Here is a 21,201-nt window from a genome sequence, read left to right on the forward strand (position 1 = left end):
ATTTAGATTTCAGTAAAGCTTTGACACTGTTCCAAATGAGAGACAGCTGTACAAATTGGAGCAGTGTGGCATTAAGAGCACATTACTGCTATGAATAAAGGGACAGTTGGGTAGCATTGGAGTGGGTTGGGTGGTTATAAATGGGCACTGTTCTTCAACTAATATTATTAGTGGAGTCTCTCAGAGTTCAGTGCTGGGACCTTATTATTTACAGTATTTAGCAATGATATAGATGAAGGCATATTAGGCTTATTGCCTAAGTTTGCAGATGATACAAAGGTTGGCAGGGTGGTTAATAACAGGTATCAAGATATACTACTGCAGCAAGGCCTAGATAAATTAGGCTGAGATATGGCAATGGAGGTTTAACATTGATAAATGCAAGGTATAGTATATAAGGGTAGCAGTAATCCCAGAATAACATACAAATTAGATGATACAATATTCAAGGTGGTGGAGAAAAGAGACCTAATTGTAGAGTCTGACAAGAAATTCTCTAGACAGTGCAAACAGGCAGCTAGAACAGCTCATGGGAAGCTGTCAATGATATATAAGAACTTTGCCAGCAAGGGGGGGGGGCAAGGATTTGTTTATCCCATTGTATAAAGTAATGGTTAGGCCACATCTTGAGTACTACATACAGCTCTGGAAGCCACATTTTAAGAAAGGTGTGGCCTAACCATTACCTTAATCAACCTAACCATTACTAGGTGCAAAGAAGAATAACCAGATTAGTCAAGAACACAAAGGGGTACTCTTACCACAAAAGGCTTTAGTTCTGCAAGTTGCACCACCCAGAAACTAGGCACTTGCAAGATCTGATTGAAGTGTTTAAGGCTGAGTAAATGGACTGAGTAAACTTAATGATGATAATATTCTAACTCTTTCTCAGACAATGCATACAAGGGGGCATAAACCTAAATTGATAAGGATGGCTGCAGGACAGATGTGCAAAGATTTGCTTTCAGCAAACAGGCAGTTGATTGTTAGAACAAATATGCATCTGGTGTTATGGAAGTCGGTAGTTTGAATAAATTTAAGGAAAAATTACACATTATTTGAAGGGGATGGACAGATGAAGTGGCCTGTGTTTTTTTTTTTTTTTTTTTGGCTTTTTTTTTTATGAGAACCCCAAACACGAGAGGTATTAGAACCTATAGTACTTAGTACCGTGCTTGGGTTGGAGGTTGAGAAGATGAAAGAAGATATTTGTTGACATTGGACTTGAACTTCTGTAGATTGTAATTTTCAGGAAATACGTATGAAGGAAGGTTGTTCCAGAAAACGGCAGTTGAATGAATAAATGAGGAAGATGAAAAGTTGGTTCTGTGGGTTTGAAGTTGGACAGTAAATGGATGTTGGCTGGTGGCGGCACGTGTTCGGACTGTTTTGAAAGAGAGAGCGGGAATTATAGAAGCCAATTCAGAAGAACAGTGCCCATGGAAGTATCTGCAGAAGAGGCATGCAGCAGAAACAGTACGTTTATGAGAAAGCGAGTGGAGAGACTCTGTTAGAGATGAATCATTAATTAACCTAACTGCCCTCTTCTGAATGGAATCAAGAAGCCTGAGAGAGGTTTTGGGGGCACCACCCCAGATGTGGGAACAATATTCCATGGCAGGGCGGATTTGCGATTTATACAGAGTGAGCAGCTGTTTGGAAGAAAAGTAACGCTGAGAGCGAAAGAGAAAACCAAGTTTTTTAGATGCAGAGGAAGCAATATTTGTAATGTGCTTGTGCCAAGAGAGATTAGAAGTCAGGGTAATCCCCAAAAGAGATATATCATTTTGCCTAGAAATCGGAGTGTCACTAAAGATAAGCATAGGAGCAGAAGAATCCTTTTTGCGAGATATAAGACAAGACTGAGTTTTAGAAGGGCTGAAATCAACTAAGTTGTCTTTGCCCCACTGGAGAATTACCTGGAGATCGGCATTTAAGGAATTGATAGCAGATTTTCGAGGTTGAAGCTGATTGAGCAGGACAAGGTTTCTCAAAATGGAAAGTTGAATGCAATGTGCTATCATTGGCAAAACTATGGATAGGATTTCCAGTCAATGGAAGAAGGTCATTGATATACAAGAGGAAAAGAGTGGGGGAAAGAACTGAACCTTGGGGGACACCGGCATTAGTGGAGAAGTTAGAAGACAGAGAGCCATCTACTATCACCCTCAGTGAGTGATCAGAGAGAAAACTGGATAACCAAATACTAAAAACAGTTGGCAAGCCATAAGATGGAAGCTTGTTTAGAAGATCTTTATGCCAAACACGATCAAAAGCCTTTGAGATATCAAAAGCAACTACTTGTGTTTCACCGAACCTTTCCACTGAATTAGTCCATAAATGGGTAACATAAGCCAGAATATCACCAGTGGATCGACACTGACGGAATCCATACTGGCGATCGTTGATCAGACGGAAGTTTTCTAGGTAGTTTAAGAGTTGGCGGTTAATTGATTTCTCCATTACTTTAGAAAGAGTAGAAGTAATTGCAATGGGACGATAATTGGATGGGAGGGATTTGTAACCCTTTTTAGGAACTGGCTGGATATGAGCAAATTTCCAAGCAGAAGGAAAAACACCTTTGGAATAAGAAAGTGAAAAAAGGCGGCAAAGAATAGGTGTAAGTTCAGGAGCACAAGTTTTGAGAACAAATGGAGAAATACCATCAGGACCTGGAGCTTTCTTAGCATCAAAGATTCATCAAAATCCTTCTGATATCCTTTTGACGGAAGACATTGAATGGAGCGTGTTAGGAATGGTGGGAGGTGTTTTACCAAGATCATTAATACATGAGCTGGAAGAAAAATGGGATGCTAGCAGGTCAGCTTTATCCTTGGCTGAAGTGACAACAGAACCATCTGGTTTGGACAGAGGTGGGAGCAGAGATGGGCAAAAGTTGCAGCCAATAGCTTTGGCAAGAGACCAGAATGCTCGGCTACCATTAGGGCAAGAAGCAAGTTTTCTACTCTTAGCCTGTTCAAACTCTAGTTTGGACTGATTAATAACTGCTTTACAATTGTTGCGAGCTTTGGTGTAGGCAGAAAATGAAACTGAACAATTAGAAACAAGCCAATTACGATATGCAACATTCTTCTCTTGGACAGCCTTAGCACATTTATTGGAAAACCAAGGTTTAGATAAAGGACGAGATTTTAAAGTGGAGTGTGGGATAAAGGATTCCATTCCTCCAAGAATAATTTCACTGACACGATCTGAGCAAACGTTGACATCAGAAGTTTTGAAACAGTAATCAGACCAAGGAAAAGAAGAAAAGAAGTCTCGCAGGTCATCCCATTTTGCATTCTTGTAATGCCAAACAATACGAGGTTGGGAATAGCCATGAGATAAAGGTTCCATTGGAGAAGAGACAATCACCAAGTTGTGATCTGAATTGCCTAAAGGACCTCTCACTTCGACCTTGTACTTAGAAGGGTTGTTTGAGAGAAAAAGATCAAGCGTATTGGCTGTATGATTAGGATTGTCCGGTATTCTTGTAGGTAAATGAACAATCTGTGCTAGATCATTAGTAATTGCAAAAGCCTCAGCATCTCGACCTGCTGGGTCGGTGTGACTAGAAAATGGAAGCCAGCTGGAGTTGTGAATGTTAAAATCACCAAGGAAAATTACCTCACTGTTAGGAAAGTTAGACTGCAGAAAGTCAAGTTGCAAAGAGAGGAAGTCAAAGAGCTCCAAGTGATTAGTGGAGTTGGGAGAACGGTAGAGACAACAGATGAATTTTACACAATGAGGTAGAGAGATTTTAAGCCAGAGAAGATCAAAGAGAGGAGATTCCAAATTGCCAAGTCTCTGACAGGGAATATCAGAACGGACATATGCACAAGTACCACCTTTGAGGCGAAATGAATCATACAGCAAATAATTTGGACATCTGAGATGAGAAGTAGTTGAATCAACTGATAACTGAGATTCAGTCAGAAAAAGTACATGTGGTTTGGAAGACTGCAAGTGGAAATGGACATCGTTGAGATTGGAATTTAGACCACGTATATTTGTGAAATGAATTAGGAAGTCCTTGGGAGGTTTAGATCTTTTCGCAGATAAGCTTGCTCTATTATTTTGACAATTCATGGTGTATTCAATAGTAAGAAAAAGTGGGTGGGACATGCTATATGAAGTAATGAAATTTTTGGATATGGCGTACATGTGGTAAGAATATACCCAGATCCTTGACATAACGTGGCCTCGACAATGCTCCCCACATACACACCACTTGGACTCCCGCCAGTCACTATCTGGCAGAGTAGAGGTAGCAAGATTATACACTAGCTGATCCGGAAGCCTCCTAGAGAGTTACCAATAGGTTTGGTCCAGTGTACTATCTAGCGGCCGGCCTGTGAACACCGTTTTAGAGCTGTACCCTCGAAATGTAAGGAATATTGGATCTCGCCACGACAGTCATCATAACCTCAAAAATCATCAATCATACTGCATGATGGAAGAGATAGGGAAGGGTTGGCCGGAACTTAGCTCTAGAGACTAAACATGGGTTCCACCACTTCAAGCCTCCAATAAGAAAAGTGGTGGTATTTCACCGGTTTATGAGAGTCATCTATCACCTAGTACTGCCTGGTAACATAGAGGGGCGGCGTTCCTCCATGTGGTGTGGGCGCCACACCTCGACCCCTGCTTATGTTGGTTCACACCTGGGTGGTCACCCACCATGTACTTGTGCATGGAGGTTATACCCAGGATTACTAACAGTCCCACCATCGTGAAGGTGCAAGCAGAGGATTTGGCTGTCATAGACCGTCCGGACTTCGTCAAAATTGGGTCCACTTGACTTAAGTGTCACCCGAATATCAGTTCCATCAGCGTTTTAGACTCCCAGGTAGCAAGAACAGCTTGTCTGGCATATCTGAGAGAATGTCTGTGACAACCTCAAGGACCCTATGCTCCATAAGCTGATGCTCCATAAGCTTGCTTCCTTGCATCATTTGTCAGTACTACTAATAATAATTTTAACAGAGCATTTTTAAAGATTATTTTAAAGGCTGAAACCAATTCCTTCTTTGATTTCTGAGCATCTGTGGTTAGGCCTTGATACTTATGTAAATATGCATACATATATAGATACTGTACATACATAACACATAATCTTACAGTGCCAAACAATCAATGCAAAATGTGCAATCTTCATTTTCTTGTTTAATACTGTAGTACATATTCTGAATTAGATTATACCATATTGTATTAGTAGAATTACATGAATTCTACTAATACAATAACTAATACAATAACTCACATTTTTCTTTAATTTTGCACAAACTTTTTTTTTTTTTTCTTTTTCTGATTTTATGAACTATTGATATAGCATCTTTTCAATATAATGATAAATTTTCTCATTCTCCTCATTCTCAAAAGAAGATTTCCAGCATGACAATAGAAACTTTATTTAACAAAAAAATAATAAAATGAAATATAAATAAATAACAGCAAATACAAACAACTTATTTTTCATGTTTATGCAATGTATAGTTTGAAATAACAGTAGCTGTACTTACACCAGAATTTGATTGACACTGCCCAGTTTCCTTGGGTTTTATATAATCTTATACTGGACAAAACTTATCTCTTGACTTTTAAAATAATGACTAGACCTTCGGAGATTTTTTTTTTTTTTTTTATTTATAAAATTTTCAAAATGCCAGATTTGTGATGTTTTATTGTATTTGCTTTTGTCATGAAGTCATTACCTTAAAATAGATTATTGTATCAAATTTCTGGAAAGACAAACATCTGCTTCAACATCAAATGTTATTCCTACCTTCTTTTAAGTGGCTTAAACTGTTTGTGAAAGTAATTCTAAACCATCCAGGCTGCTTGCAAAATAGCTCACTTCCAGGGACTATATATAAGTGAGCTTCTTCAATTAAAAGATGGAAGAATGCTCTTTCAGTGGAAAATTCAAGAGGCTGACAGTACTGTAAAATAAATTTTTAAAGTATAATTTTAAAGCCTAGCAATAATTAAAATAAATTATTAGAATCAAATGAGTAACATGAAAAACTGACATTTTGCACTTCATTTAAAAATATGTATGGTGCTCAGTCAGAATAAAATGAACACTGATAATAATGAATCTCATCGCTGCTGTTCATTTTATTCTAGATTTCATTTTGATCCACTTAAAAGGGTTAATAACAGTGGTGTACTATCCTATGGTGCAGGTAGTGTAAATGCACTAGGGCACAGAGCTTTCGGGGCCAACAAGGAAAACAACTTTTTTTTTTACCATAGCACATTACATTAATTTAAATCATATTTTTAAAATTCTTTCATATATCTATTAAAAATAATTTAAGTAATTTTTAGGGTGAAAAACAATTTTTTTATTGTTGGTGGATAATTACATATTTCATTGTTATATTGTATTAGTATTGGATAGCAGAACTCCACTCTATGGCAGTAGAGCTGGCACTGCACCATGCACACAACTATACATGTTGACACTTATAAGATTATCATTCTGTTCTCTGTTGTTTCTGTTAATTTGCAAACGATCAAAACAATTTTTTGCATAGTTTATTTACATTTATTTCTGTTTACTCTGTTTACGTTTATGTTATTGATTGGTAAATTAGTGATTGATAGTTAAATTTTTACAATTAATAATTAAATGTCATTACGAACCATGTCAGACAAAGACGAAAGCAATACTGTTTTAATGGAAACACACAATGTCGGAAAGTCTAAAATTTACGATATAAAAAAGGCAAAGAATAAAATTCTAGAATTCACAGCCTCATCTGAGCCTTACAATAAAATTGCTGACAGAAAAAGTTTACATTGGCCAAAGTTAGAGAATCTCGATAAAGTGTTGATAAAGTGTAAAGTGTTGTATGAATGGTTTTTGCTAAAACGATCAGAAGGTATGTCAATTTCTAGGCCGATGCTTATTGCCAAAGCAAGGTCTTTTAAGGAGCAATGAACATTAAATCAGAGTGCACATTTAATGATGGATGGCTTAGGAATTTCAAGACTTGTCATGGTATTAGACAGTTTGATATTGCTGGAGAAAGACAGTCGGCTGATACACAAGCAGCAACAGAATATACTGCAATATTTGAAAAAATTGTATCTGACTATGACCTTACAGCCAATCAAATTTATAATGCTGATGAAACAGCAGTTTACTGAAAGTGTTTGCCCACAAAAACTTTGGCTGGAAACCAAGAACGAAATGCAACAGAGTTTAAACTTAATAAGGAAAGAGTAACCATTTTTATGTGTGCTAATGCTTCAGGTCAGCATAAAATTAAGCTTTTGATGATTGGCAAATTTCAGCGCCCATGGGTCTTTAAAGGAATTGTGTACTTACCTGTAACCTATAAAGCCCAAAAGAATGCTTGGATGGCCAAAAATATATTTCGCGATTGGTCTGTTCGTGATTTTGTTCCATCAGTTCGTCAGAACTTGAGAAAATTGGGGAAGCCTGCAAATACAAAGTGCCTGCTACTTCTTGACAACTGTAGGGCCCACCCACATGAACCAAAATTAGTGTCTGATTGCTGAAATATTTTTGCATGTTACTTGCCACCATTATAACACCATTAATTCAACCCATGTAACAGCATTAATTCAACCCATGGATCAAGGAGTCATTAGGAACTTTAAATGTCACTATAAAAATGATTTTATGACAAAAATGATGCATAAGAATGTCGACCCTTCAGAATTTTAATGCAGTTTTACAATCAAAGATACCATATTTTCACGGCATGGAATGCAGTCAAGCCTGTAACTCTTTTAAGAGCGTGGCAAAAGTTATGGATGAACGTGATGTTTGCAGATCTACAATCTGATCGAAATGAAGATTTTGAAGGATTTCACATAAAGCTGAAGGCATCTGAAGTGAAAGAAGAACTGATGGAAAATGTTAAATTATGTATGGAAGACAACCCCCTATGGAAACTTAATGCTAATGGCATAGAAGAGTGGATACGCATTGAAGATGATGTGAAATTGCAGACTTTCACTGATCAAGAAATTATTCAAAGCATTATAAATCCTGATAAGATAGAAGAGTTCACCAGATTCAGAAGAATCTGGTGAAGAAAACGACAAAGTTGAAGAAAAGATATCTTGGGCTACTGCAGAAAAGTCCATTGAAACAGTTATTAAATTTATGGAACAGAACCATAGCTTCAGTCTTCAGGACATCATGCACATGCACATGATGCATAATAATTTTATCACAAATAAATTACCAAGTCGTAAACAAGATGATATACGAAAGTATTTAGAGAAAGCAATAGAAGCGTCAAGCAGTGCAACAGACACAACAGAAATTTCGGAAAAGAACGAATAAATATTTGTTTGTTTTTCGAACTTTGTATTTTATATGAAAATATTTCATTAATAAACTAAAACAAATAATTAATTTATATAAAATATGTATCTTCTGCTTTCATTTAGATACTGTATTTTTCTTTTACATTGTTCATTTTTAAACACGATTTCAAGCATTACATGCTCTTTTTTTTTGTGGTGAAAAATTTTATGTTTACATCTTTGTCAGGTGTTGACTATATTTTTCTTTAAAACTGCTCGTTTCAATAAATGAAGCATGCTTTATTTGGCTAATGAATAAACTGTCAAAATTTACCTGGTCATCTCTTCTTTATTCCATCTTAAATTCGAATTTTAAAAGTACTGCCTGAGAATCCGGATCGACCCAGTCCCCGAGCAGTCCGGATTTTCGGACTTTTACTGTATTTGGACATGAGCATGTTTCTTACTCTTAGCTTTTTCAGAGTCAAGTTTGAATTTATAAATAACTTGTTTAAAACTGTTTTAAGTTTTAGGCAGAAAATAAAGCCCCAATATTTGAATAAAAGTCAGCTGCAGTATGCTATATTCTTATCCTGACCAACCTTGGCACATTTTTTGGAAAACCATGGTTTAGATAAAGCCGGGATGGCCAACCTGACAGCTGCATGCAGCCCACTCCTTCACATTGTGCATTCCCCAAGTTTAAAACTAGCATGTCACAAAATATAGTTTCACATTGACTTCTGAAAATATCTGCTTTTAATAATATTCAGTATTTCTATATTGCTTTCTCATGTTTTACGTATCTTCCTCAGAATTTAGTATTATTATAACCACATAATAGTAAAATGTAATAATTGTTGGATTTTTGTATTTAATTATTATATGTAAAAAAAAAAAAAACTGTAAATACAAATGTGGATAACAAAAATTAAATTTTTTTTATTTCAAAAAATGAATAATTAGTAGTAAGGAACTGGTCTTGTTGCTCACAATCTGCTTGTTGCAACAACCTATGCGGCCTCCAGAAATTCATCTTAAAAAGGTTGGATGCCACCTGAGATAAAGGATGATATCTTTACTGTGGAATAAGGGATAAAGGGCGGCCCAATATTTCTCTTCAAGAATAATTTCACTGACGTGACATGAGCAGATAATAGGATCAGAAGATTTGTAATAATAGTCTAACCAAGGAAAACAGGAAGAGAAATTATGCAGTTCATCTCAATTTCAAATTACCTGAGTGCAAAGTACTCTGGTCCAAAAGGACTTAGTTCAAAGGGACTTGGTTATGATGAACAAAAGGATCTGGTTATGATGAACACTGTGGCGAGATCCAATCTTCCTTACATTTCGAGGGTACAGCTCTAAAACGGTGTTCGCAGGCTGGCTGCTAGTTAGTACACCGGACTGAACCTATTGGTAACTCTCTAGGAGGCTTCCGGATCAGATAGTGTATAATCTTGCTACCTCTACTCTGCCAGATAGTGACTGGAGGGAGTCCGAGTAGTGTGTATGCGGGGGGCATTGTTGAGGCCACATTATGTCAAGGATCTGGGTATATTCTTACCTTGTGTAAGCCATATCCAAAAATTTCATTACTTCATACAGCATGTCCCACCCACTTTTTCTTACCATTGAATACACCATGAATTGTCAAACTAATAGAGTAAGCTTATCTGTGAAAAGATCTAAACTTCACAAACACTTCCTAATTCATTTCACAAATATACGTGGTCTCAATTCTAATCTCAACGATGTCCATTTCCACTTGCAGTCGGCCAAACCCATGCACTTTTTCTGACAGAATCTCAGTTATCGGTTGATTCAACTACTGCTCATCTCAGTTGCCCAAATTATTAGCTGTATGATTCCTTTTGCCCCAAAGGTGGTACTTGTGCATATGTCCGTTCTGATATTCTCTGTCAGGGACTTGGTAATTTGGAATCTCCTCTCTTTGATCTTCTCTGGCTTAAAATCTCTCTACCTCATTGTGTAAAATTCATCTGTTGTCTCTACCGTTCTCCCAATTCCACTAAACACTTTGAGCTCTTTGACTTCCTCTCTTTGCAACTTGACTTTCTCCAGTCCAACTTTCCCAACAGTGAGGTAATTTTCCTTGGTGATTTTAATGTTCAGAACTCCAGCTGCCTTCCGTTTTCTAGTCACACTGACCCGGCTGGTCGAGAAGCCGAGGCTTTTGCAATTACTAATGACCTTGCACAGATTGTTCATTTACCTACAAGAATATCGGACAATCCTAACCGTACAGCCAACATGCTTGATCTTTTTCTCACAAAAATCCCATCTAAGTACACAGTCGAAGTGAGAGGTCCTTTAGGCACCTCAGATCACAACTTGGTCATTGTCTCTTCTCCAATGGAGCCTTTATCTCGTGGCTATTCCCAACCTTGTATTGTTTGGCATTACAAGAATGCAAAATGGGATGACCTACGAGATTTCTTTTCTTTTCCTTGGTCAGATTACTCTTTCAAAACTTCTGATGTTAATGTTTGCTCAGATCGTGAGCAAACATTGTTGAAATAATTCTTGCAGGAATGGAATCCTTTATCCCACACTCCACTTTAAAATCTCGTCCTTTCTCTAAACCTTGGTTTTCCAATAAATGTGCTAAGGCTCTTCAAGAGAAGAACGTTGCATACGTTGATGAACGTTGTAATTGATGAACGTTGAACGATGAACGTTGTAATTGGCTTGTTTCTAATTCCTCAGTTTCATTTTCTGCCTACACCAAAGCTCACAACAATTGTAAAGCAGTTATTAATCAGTCCAAACTAGAGTTTGAACAGGCTAAGAGTAGAAATACCTCTCGTGTTTGGGGTTCTCATAAAAAAAAAAAAAAAAAAAAACTTGCTTCTTGGCCTAATGATAGCCAAGCATTCTGGTCTCTTGCCAAAGCTATTGGCCGCAACTTTTGCCCATCTCTGCTCCCACCTCTGTCCAAACCAGATGGTTCTGTTGTCACTTTGGCCAAGGATAAAGCTGACCTGCTAGCATACCATTTTTCTTCCAACTCAGGTATTAATGATCTTGGAAAAACACCTCCCAGCATTCCCAACAAGCTCCATTCAATGCCTCCGTCAAAAGGATGTCAGAGGGATTTTGAAGAATCTTGATACTAAGGAAGCTCCAGGTCCTGATGGTATTTCTCCAATTGTTCTCAAAACCTGTGCTTCTGAACTTACTTCTGTTCTTTGCCGCCTTTTTTCACTTTATTATTCCAAAGGTGTTTTTCCTTCTGCTTGGAAATTTGCTCATATCCCACCAGTTCCTAAAAAGGGTGACAAATCCCTCCCTTCCAATTGTGATCACATTTCAATTACTTCTACTCTTTCTAAATAACGGAGAAATCAATTAACCGCCAACCCTTAAACTACCTAGTAACCTTCCGTCTGATCAACGATCGCCATTATGGATGCCGTCAGTGTCGATCCACTGGTGATTTTCTGGCTTATGTTACCGATTTATGGAATAATTCAATGGAAACGTTCAGTGAAACACAAGCAGTTGCTCTTGACATCTCAAAGGCTTTCGATCGTGTTTGGCATAAAGGTCTTCTAAACAAGCTTCCATCTTATGGTTTGCCAACTGTTTTTTGTAATTGGTTATCCAGTTTTCTCTCTGATCGCTCACTGAGGGTGATGGTAGATGGCTCTCTGTCTTCAAACTTCTCCACTAATGCCGGTATCCCCCAAGGTTCAGTTCTTTCCCCCACTCTTTTCCTCTTGTATATTAATGACCATCTTTCATTGACTGGAAATCCTATCCATAGTTTTGCCGATGATAGTACATTGCATTCCACTCTCCATTTTGAGAAACCTTGTCCTGCTCAATCAGCTTCAACCTCGAAAATCTGCTATCAATTCCTTAAATGCCGATCTCCAGGTAATTTTCCAGTGGGGCAAAGACAACTTAGTTGATTTCAATCCTTCTCAACTCAGCCTTGTCTTATATCTCGCAAAAAGGATTCTTCTGCTCCTATGCTTATCTTGGTGACACTCCGATTTCTAGGAAAAATGTTATATATGTCTATTGGGGATTATCCTGACTTCTCTCTTGGCACAAGCACATTACAAATATTGCTTTCTCTGCATCTAAAAAACTTGGTTTTCTCTTTCGCTCTCGGTGTTACTTTTCTTCCAAACAGCTGTTCACTCTGTACAAATTGCAAATCCGCCCTACCATGGAATATTGTTCCCACAACTGGGGTGGTGCCCCCAAAACCTCTCTAAGGCTTCTTGATTCCGTTCAGAAGAGGGCAGTTAGGTTAATTAATGATTCATCTCTAACAGTCTCTCCACTCGCTGTCTCATAGACGTATTGTTTCTGCTGCATTCCGCTTCTACAGACACTTCCATGGGCACTGTTCTTCCGAATTGGCTTCTATAATTCCTGCTCTCTCTCTCTTTCAAAACAGTCCGAACACGTGCCACCACCAGCCAACATCCATTTACTGTCCAACTTCAAACTCACAGAACCAACTTTTCATCTTCCTTGTTTATTCATTCAACTGCCGTTTTCTGGAACAACCTTCCTTCGTACGTATTTCCTGAAAATTACAGTCTACAGAAGTTCAAGTCTAATGTCAACACATATCTTCTGTCGTCTTCTCAACCTCCAACCCAAGCATAGTACTAAGTACTATAGGTTCCAATACCTCTCGTGTTTGGGGTTTACATAAAAAAAAAAAAAAAAGTTCTATTAGGAGACTCCACTGTCAAGGAAACAGGAAATATTTTTTGTAATAAGGATAAGTGGACTAGAACCAGGGTATGTCTGCCGGGTATTAATGATGTATGATCTATTAATGATGTCACTAACAGACTTTCAGATTTTAAGGGGGTTAAAGAAAATATTATTATTCATGTGATATTAAGCATACATGATCTGACGATTTGTTAGACAAATATAGGACTATGCAGAAGAAATGCAGTGAGTTAGGTCACAATGTCTATGTATCTGCAATTCTGCCCAGGCATGACAGGAAGGATTATATGCTGAAAGTCTTGTGGATTAACTTAAGACTTGAAGGACTCTGCAAGACTTTTGGGGGGAAATTTCTATCAGCTTGGCCCGCACTTTTAGGTAGAAGGAATCTGTTTTGTAGAGATGGGATAAATTTAAACAAAGGTGATGCAAGAGTTTTTTCCAGTATTATTGAGGATATCTTAAAGGTTCAGGGAAACCTAGTTTGGGGGGACAAGGGTTATATACATACACGTTTATTTGATAATACTGGTCAAACTAACACTTGCACATGCCTCAAGAGTTCTTGTTTGCTACTGCAACAGAACATATTACCGAGATGTTCTGAAAGCAGAAACGTTTCAAATGAGTTGGTAGCTAATGCCAGGGAAGCAAGCTTAAATAACTTTAAGGGGTGTGTCAGGGTAGTTAACTATACAAGAACACTAAGTCCTAATTATTTATACAGTAATGTCAGAAGTGTTGTCGATAAAATGAGTGAATTCGAACTGCTGCTTAGGACAAGTAATGCTGACGTAATAGGGCTTATGAGTTTCAGTACGGTATGTATAATGTATTTATACGGTATAATGTACGGTATGTAAAAGCAGCCTGAGCACGACAAAAGCTTTCCTGGATTCAGATGTTTTGCATGCTAGTATAGAATCTGTATGGTGTGAGATAGTTGGAAGCAAAGGTATAATGAGAGTGGGAGTAATCTACAGGCTAAGTGATTGTGAAGATTATGATGAGAGACTCTACATGCAAATGGAATGGGCAAGTAAGCATCAATGTCTTATTATGGGTGAATTTTAATTTGCCTCTAACTGATTGGAGCAAATGGGAAGGAAACTCCACATGGGGGAACAAAATTTTTAAATCAACTCAAAGATTATTATTTGTATACATGTCAGGGAAAGTACAAGGGAAAGAATATTCTAGACCTCATCATCACCCTTGAACCAGATGATATAATAGGGCTGACAGTACAGGAACGAGTAGGAGGAAGTGATCATGGAGTTCTACGGTGGATGATGAAGACAGAGGTAGCAGTAGTTAAAGGCAAAAGAATGGGTTATAATTTCAGGAAAGGAAATTACGACAGCTTAAGGTGCTACATAGCCTCTATTAACTGGGTAGATATCGCACAGAGAGTGAATACAATTGAATTATGGTATACCTTTAAAACATTAATTACAGAAGCCTTGAATGCTTATATACCATTAAAAAAATTATACATTAAAAAAAAAGAGAGTATGCTACTCCAACTGAATCTAGATAAGTTGGGCAAATGGGCTGAGAAGTGGCAACTGAAGTTTAACATTGACAATGCAAAGTACTGCATATGAGTAGCAATAACCGAAGAGAAACATACCAACTGTGTGGTACTAAACTCAGGGAAGTGGAAAGTAAAAAAAACTGAGGGTAATCATGCAGTCAAATATGAAGTTCGGCGAGCAGTGTAGACGGGCTGCCAGGGCAGGTCACGGAGTCTTGTCGGTGATATATAGGAATTTTGCTAGCAGGGAGGGAGGTGATTACCCCATTATACAAGGCAATGGTCAGGCCACATCTAGAGTACTGTGTACAGGTCTGAAAGCCTCATTTTAAGAAGGATGTAGAGTTGCTAGAAGGAGTACAAAGAAGGGCAACAAGATTAGTGAGGAGGAACAAAGGGGTGCTCTTACCAAGAAAGGCTCAAGTTCTGCAAATTGCAGTGCCCAGAAAGTAGGCACATGCGAGGTCATATGATTGAGGTGTATAAGGCCTTGAATGGGTTGAGCAAGTTTGTTTGTTATTTGGTTTTTAGGAGTATTAGCAACTAAGACCATATTGCTCCGGGGATATGCGATGGTCATTCCCTGATCTTTCCGCATCCTCCGTATTTGGTGGTTATGGGCTCGAACCCCGGTCTAATCAAGAAGCGTGTGCATGCACTGCTGCTCCTGCCCACTTGGCTACAGAGGTGCCGGGTTGAGCAAGCTGAATGCTGATGGGATTCTTCCTCTTGCTCAGACTAAGAGCCTGAAGGGGCACAGTTTCAAACTGAGGAAAGATAGTTGTAGAATAGATGTGCAGAAATTTGCCTTTAGTCAGCGTGTAGTTGATTGGTGGAATAGGCTTCCATCTTTTGTTGTGGAAGCTAATAGCCTAAATAAATTTAAGGCTGAGCTGGACAGGCATTTGGAACAAATGGAGGGTTTTTTTTTTTTTTGGCTGATGCCGCATAAACTTGCTTTCTTGCATCGTATGCCTCTACTAATGCTAAAACAGATTTTTTGAAGGCCGTGATTCACAGAAGAACTGTCCCCTTCTCCTCCGAGCCAGAGCACTCCCGCTACTTTGAGTCTGTTTCTTTGCTGCCCTTATCTGAAACACAATGTCTGTTTAAATTCAATTTAATTTGAGAATAATATTAAACTGACAGATACCTAAATGCAATAATATGTATTATGCTATCAGCTTTACGTTGTGTGTATTATGCTATCAGCTTTACGTTGTGTGTATTATGCTATCAGCTTTACGTTGTGTGTATTATGCTATCAGCTTTACGTTGTATGTATTACACTATACTGTTACATTTGTAGAGTTTTGAATTAGTTATTAGATATTGCCTTAATGGAAATAAAATTTCTTACCTAAAAACAAAAAAAAAAAATGCCAACCTATGTGATTAGAACCTATGAGCTACTTATTTATCACAATTAAAACCCTACAATTCCACTACCATGCGCTACACTACTAATTATGCAATACAACATTTGTGTCAAATCACCAATACAAAAGCTCTTTGAATGTTAAATTATGTAATGTTAAAACTTACAAAATCTCTAGCTAAATTTAAAAATAAGTTAATGAACATGACTAGAACTATTAAACTATTAATAGTTCTAGTTCTAATTATTATCCTCATTCTGCAAGGGTCACTCCTCTCTTGTCCCAGAAATGGAACATACAAATTTTCCAGGGGTGGATGGCTGAGCCATGAATTTTTTCTTTATCAATGAATCCATGTGTCACCACCATAGACTGCCAATTCAGACTGACTCCAGTTCATATTGATTTACTCAGATCTCTTCAGTGATGATACTATGAAGAAAATCATTGCCCATGGTCTCATACCTGTTCAGAAAATCAGCACAATACTGAACTCTGCTTCTTGTGATCTGACATTAGCCATTCGAGAATTGCTAATGTCATATAACAAGGAGCAAAACTACTCGGCCCACAATTTCCTGCATTCCATGATTGTCCAGAATTTGTTTCAGTGTGCATTAAAGCCTATTCCCACTCTTGCACACATTTCCTGAGTTTTAATATATGAATTTTCACAAATCAGTTTATTTACTCTCTCCTCATTTTCTGCTATGACTGCAGTCTGAGGACAACCCAACCTTACATGTCCTTTAAACCAAAATCAACATCACTGACATGCCTAACCCACTGCCTTAACTGCGTCAACACCACTGTCATGTTCCCAAAAACATTCTTCAAACATCCATGAATCAATATACACAACATTCTCTGCATTTTGAAACTCAATAACAAACTGCTGTTTACAAAACAGCATACCCTCCATTTTCAAAGGCTTCTACGGCCCTGCCACTTAGGTGTAGTGTTGAAATTTGCAAGATATTGATTGATTGTAACATTTAAATTTTCACTTTCACCTATTACATTTTATATGCAACATTGAACAAGCAGGAAAAAAATTTAAAGGCATTAGTTTAGAGCAGTCATATATACAAAGTTTGGAGGTGGAGTACAGAACTATTTGGGAAATGATGAAGCTTACAGACTATTCAGATAGATCTCTTTCAAAGTGTCTCTTTGACACTACACAGATTCATGCCATTTTGAAACTTCTGGAAACATTCCTGTTAGCTTTCTTTTGAAATTGCTTACTGTTCCTGCATCATGTTTTGAATAATTTTCTCAGCTGTTGCAAATCTGCAACTGTTCAAGAGGACTTTAAGCTTGCAAAAAAAAAAAAAAAAAAAAAGTCAGGGAGCTAAATCTGGTGAGCATTCATGGCAGATGGGATTTTTGCAAGAAATTCTTGAATGTAAAGTACTGGGTGTGCAAGGACAGCGTGATGGAAACTAATTCCACAAAACTCACTTTTCTAGCAGTTTTCTCTGAATAGCATTATGCAGTTGACGTAGAATTGTTTTGTAGAGTATTTCTTGTTTACTATTTAACTGCACATGACAAATCCATAATGAACAATACCCACCGAGTCAAAAAATAAGATAAGCATGATATTCACATTTGTTCGAAATTCTCTTAGGCAGATAGGCCTTGGAAGAAGATGGAATCTTCAGTTGAGAGAAATGGGCCTTTGTTTCCAAGTCATAGTCCACTCATCACAAGTAATGATGAAAGGATAAAAAAGAGTTGGGTAGCAGCAATACATTGACAAAAATCCTGACATGCAAGAACTCACCACTCTCTGTGACCCGCTTTTTGATTAGACCAGGGTTCGAGCCTGTGACCACCAAATACGGAGGGTGCGGAAAGGTCAGGGAATGACCACCGCATACCCCCGGAGCAATATGGCCTTAGTTACTAATGCTCCTAATAACCAAATAACAGTAACAATAACATCTCTGTGACCATAAGTGTGATGGGCAAACTTGGGTGATACACATTCAATTCCAATATCTTGTGTTAAAACAGATTGATGTGTTCATAAGAAATACCAATTTCACTAGCAACTTTGCAGATAGTTAAGCATCAATCGCTCCTGATCAGTTCATGAGGTCCCTGAAGCTTGTGATGTCAGGTGTCACAGACAGAGCTTACCACCTGCCATCCAAAACATCGATGGACCTGATATTCAGATTGTAGTTGTGAGTCAAGTGGACTGAATGTCGGTGAAGTCCAGTCATTCAATAAACAAATCCTCTGCTTGAACTTTCACAATGGTGGTATGGTTAATAACCCTGGGTTACTAACTGCATGCAGGGTACAAAACACTGCACCTAGAATACTGGAGCATACTTGGTTTAGACCGGTGTTTCCCAACGTGGGTCCCACGCCCCACATGGGGGAAATTTGATTGTTCAGGGGGGCAATTCAAAAATTGCTCGTCTAGAGTTTAAAACAACCGCCTACTATGACTTGACTTGTACAAAAGAAGAATTGTTGGTAAAGTCTCTGTTTATTGCTTATACGGCAACTGTCAATCGTACTCTTGAGGCTAGTTATGAAATTTCTTTACTCATTGCTAAATCTGGGAAAAATCATACTATAGGAGAAAATTTAATCAAACCATCAATATCAGCATTTCTTAAAACAGTTCTGGAAAAAGATGACAAAGACGTGAAAGCTAAGCCACTCAATAACAATACTGTTAGCGGAAGAATAGATGAAATGAGCGAAGATATTGAAATACAACTTGTTGGAAAGCTGAAAACAAGAAAATTCTCAGTGCAAATGGATGGCTCAACTTTGAGAGACAGTGAAGCCGTACTGATAACTTATGTAAGATATATTGATGAAGGTAATTTTTCTGAAGAAATGTTATTCTGTAAATCATTAGAGAGCACCATTACCTCCAAAGATATATATAATAAGCTAAAAAATTACTTAGATGACAATAATATATCAATGAAAAATATAACATCTTGCGCTGCAGATGGTGCTCCTAATAATTTAAATTCTATACAGTGGGACCAACTGATGATGTTACCAACAGCAAATTCAAAATGGTAAGCATTCAAAGAACTTATCTTGGAAGCTACTAGGCTTTACATATCAACTAAGAAATATTGTTCAAGGTTTAGGCCAAAATGGATGTCAGATGAACTAATGAGGCATATGGCAGAGAAGAAAAATGCATGGGATACTTACAAATTAACACATGACACAGAAGCCTATGATAGATACAGGTTGATATGCAACCAAGTTACAAAGGAGGTTAGGCAGGCGAAGGCAGATTACGAGAAATCCTTGGCAAGGGATGCAAAGAAAAACAGCAAAGAGTTCTTTACTTATGTAAACTCTAGAAGGAAGGGGATGAATCAGATTGGTCCACTTGATATTGATGGGTCAACTGTTGATGGTCCTGCTCAGGTAGCTAACAAACTAAATGAATATTTTGCATCGACATTCACACATGAGGAGTTATTCAGCGAGGGGAATGCCAGAGGTGTATTCAACTCTAGCAGTAATCTACAGAATCTTGAAATAACTGGGGGTAAAGTGGAGGAGAAATTGTTGAAGATAAACACAAGCAAGGCACCGGGGTAGTAGTAGTAGTAGTAGTAGTAGTAGTAGTGGCACTTGATGCAAGAAAGCAGTGTAGGAGCTTATGCAGCATCAGCCAAAAAAAAAATCACACCATACCCTCCAATTGCCTGTCCAGTTCCTCCTTAAATTTATTTAACCTATCAACTTCCACAACGACAGATGGAAGTTTGTTCCAGCAATTAACAACCCGCTGGCTAAAGGCAAATTTCCGCACATCTATTCTACATCTATCCTTTCTTAATTTGAACTTATGTCCCCGTAGGTTCGTATTCTGAACAAGTGGGAGGATCCCATCAGAATTCAGCGTGCTCAACCCATTCAAGGCCTTATAGACCTCAATCAGATCACCGTGCAGGTGCCTAGTCTCCAGCCACTGCAATTTGCAGAACTTAAGCCTCTCTTGGTAAGAGGATCCCTTCATTCCCCTCACCAATCGTGTTGCTCTTCTCTGTACACGCTCAAGCAAATCTACATCCTTCCTAAAATGAGGCCTCCAGACCTGTACGCAGTACTCAAGACGTGGCCTGACCATTGCCTTATACAGAGGGACAATCACCTCCTTTTCCCTGCTAGAAAAATTCCTATATATCATTGACAAAACCCCATGACCTGCCCTAGCAGCCTGTCTACATTGCTCAGAAAACTTCATATCTGACTGCACAATTACTCCCAGGTCTTTTTCATTTTCTACCACCTTAAGTGTAGTACCACACAGTTGGTACGTTTCTCTGGGGTTACTTCTACCCATATGCAGTACTTTGCATTTGTCAAGGTTAAACTTCAGTTGCCACTTCTTAGCCCATCTGCCCAAATTATCTAGATCCTGTTGCAGTAGCACACTGCCATTACTGTCATTAACAACCCTGCCAACCTTCGTGTCATCTGCAAACTTCGACATTAAGCCTGATATACCTTCATCAATATCATTGATAAATATACAAAACAACAGTGGCCCCAACACCGAACCCTGTGGGACTCCACTAATAACATTAGTCCACGAAGAGCAGCACCCATTGATTACCACCCTCTGTCTTCTCCCACTTAACCATCCTTTTATCCATTGCAGCAACTTACCGTTAATACCATTCTGCTCCAATTTGTACAGTAGTCTTCCATGCGCAACAGTGTCAAAAGCTTTCCTGAAATCCAAGTATATGATATCAAAATTATTTTTTGCATCCAGTTCCTTTGTGACCACATCATAATAAACAATCAAATTTGTCAGACAAGACTTTCCCTTAACAAACCCATGCTGTGTCTGAATTATTGCTGCAGTCTTGTCTAGATGATCCTGCAATGCATCTTTAACCAGTGACTCCATTATTTTACCCGGAACAGAAGTTAAACTAACTGGTCTGTAATTATTCGTGTCACCCTTCGAACCTCCTTTGTGAATTGGGGATACATTTGCACATCTCCAGTCCGTGGGAACCTCTCCTGAGTCCAAGGATGCTCTCATAATTATGGCTAAGGGTTTGCTTAGTTGCTTTGCCGCCTCCTTTAATATAACTGGATAGATCCCATCCGCCCCAGGTGCCTTTCTTATGTTTAACTTCAACAATTTCTCCTCCACTTTGCTCTCAGTTATTACAAAATCATTAAGCACACTGCTACAATTTGATAACCTTCTTCCATTTTCAAACTGTAATGATTCCTCACGTGTGAATG

The 21,201-nt window shown here is 38.2% G+C and overlaps 1 protein-coding gene across 1 annotated transcript in view; it reads right to left on the minus strand.

Annotated features, from left to right (window-relative positions):
* The window catches only part of LOC150077289 (putative inactive 1-aminocyclopropane-1-carboxylate synthase-like protein 2), a 268,091-nt gene that overhangs the window by 38,543 nt on the left and 208,347 nt on the right, over window positions 1-21,201 (minus strand). Inside the window, exon 13 of the mRNA XM_090386134.1 lies at window positions 5,786-5,942. Coding sequence (XP_090242260.1) covers window positions 5,786-5,942 — 157 coding nt within the window. The remainder of the gene's footprint in view (window positions 1-5,785; window positions 5,943-21,201) is intronic.

Source organism: Mastigoproctus giganteus, chromosome 12, assembly GCF_048544385.1.
Source record: "Mastigoproctus giganteus isolate SK-2022 chromosome 12, ASM4854438v1, whole genome shotgun sequence".
Lineage (NCBI taxonomy): Eukaryota > Metazoa > Arthropoda > Arachnida > Uropygi > Thelyphonidae > Mastigoproctus > Mastigoproctus giganteus.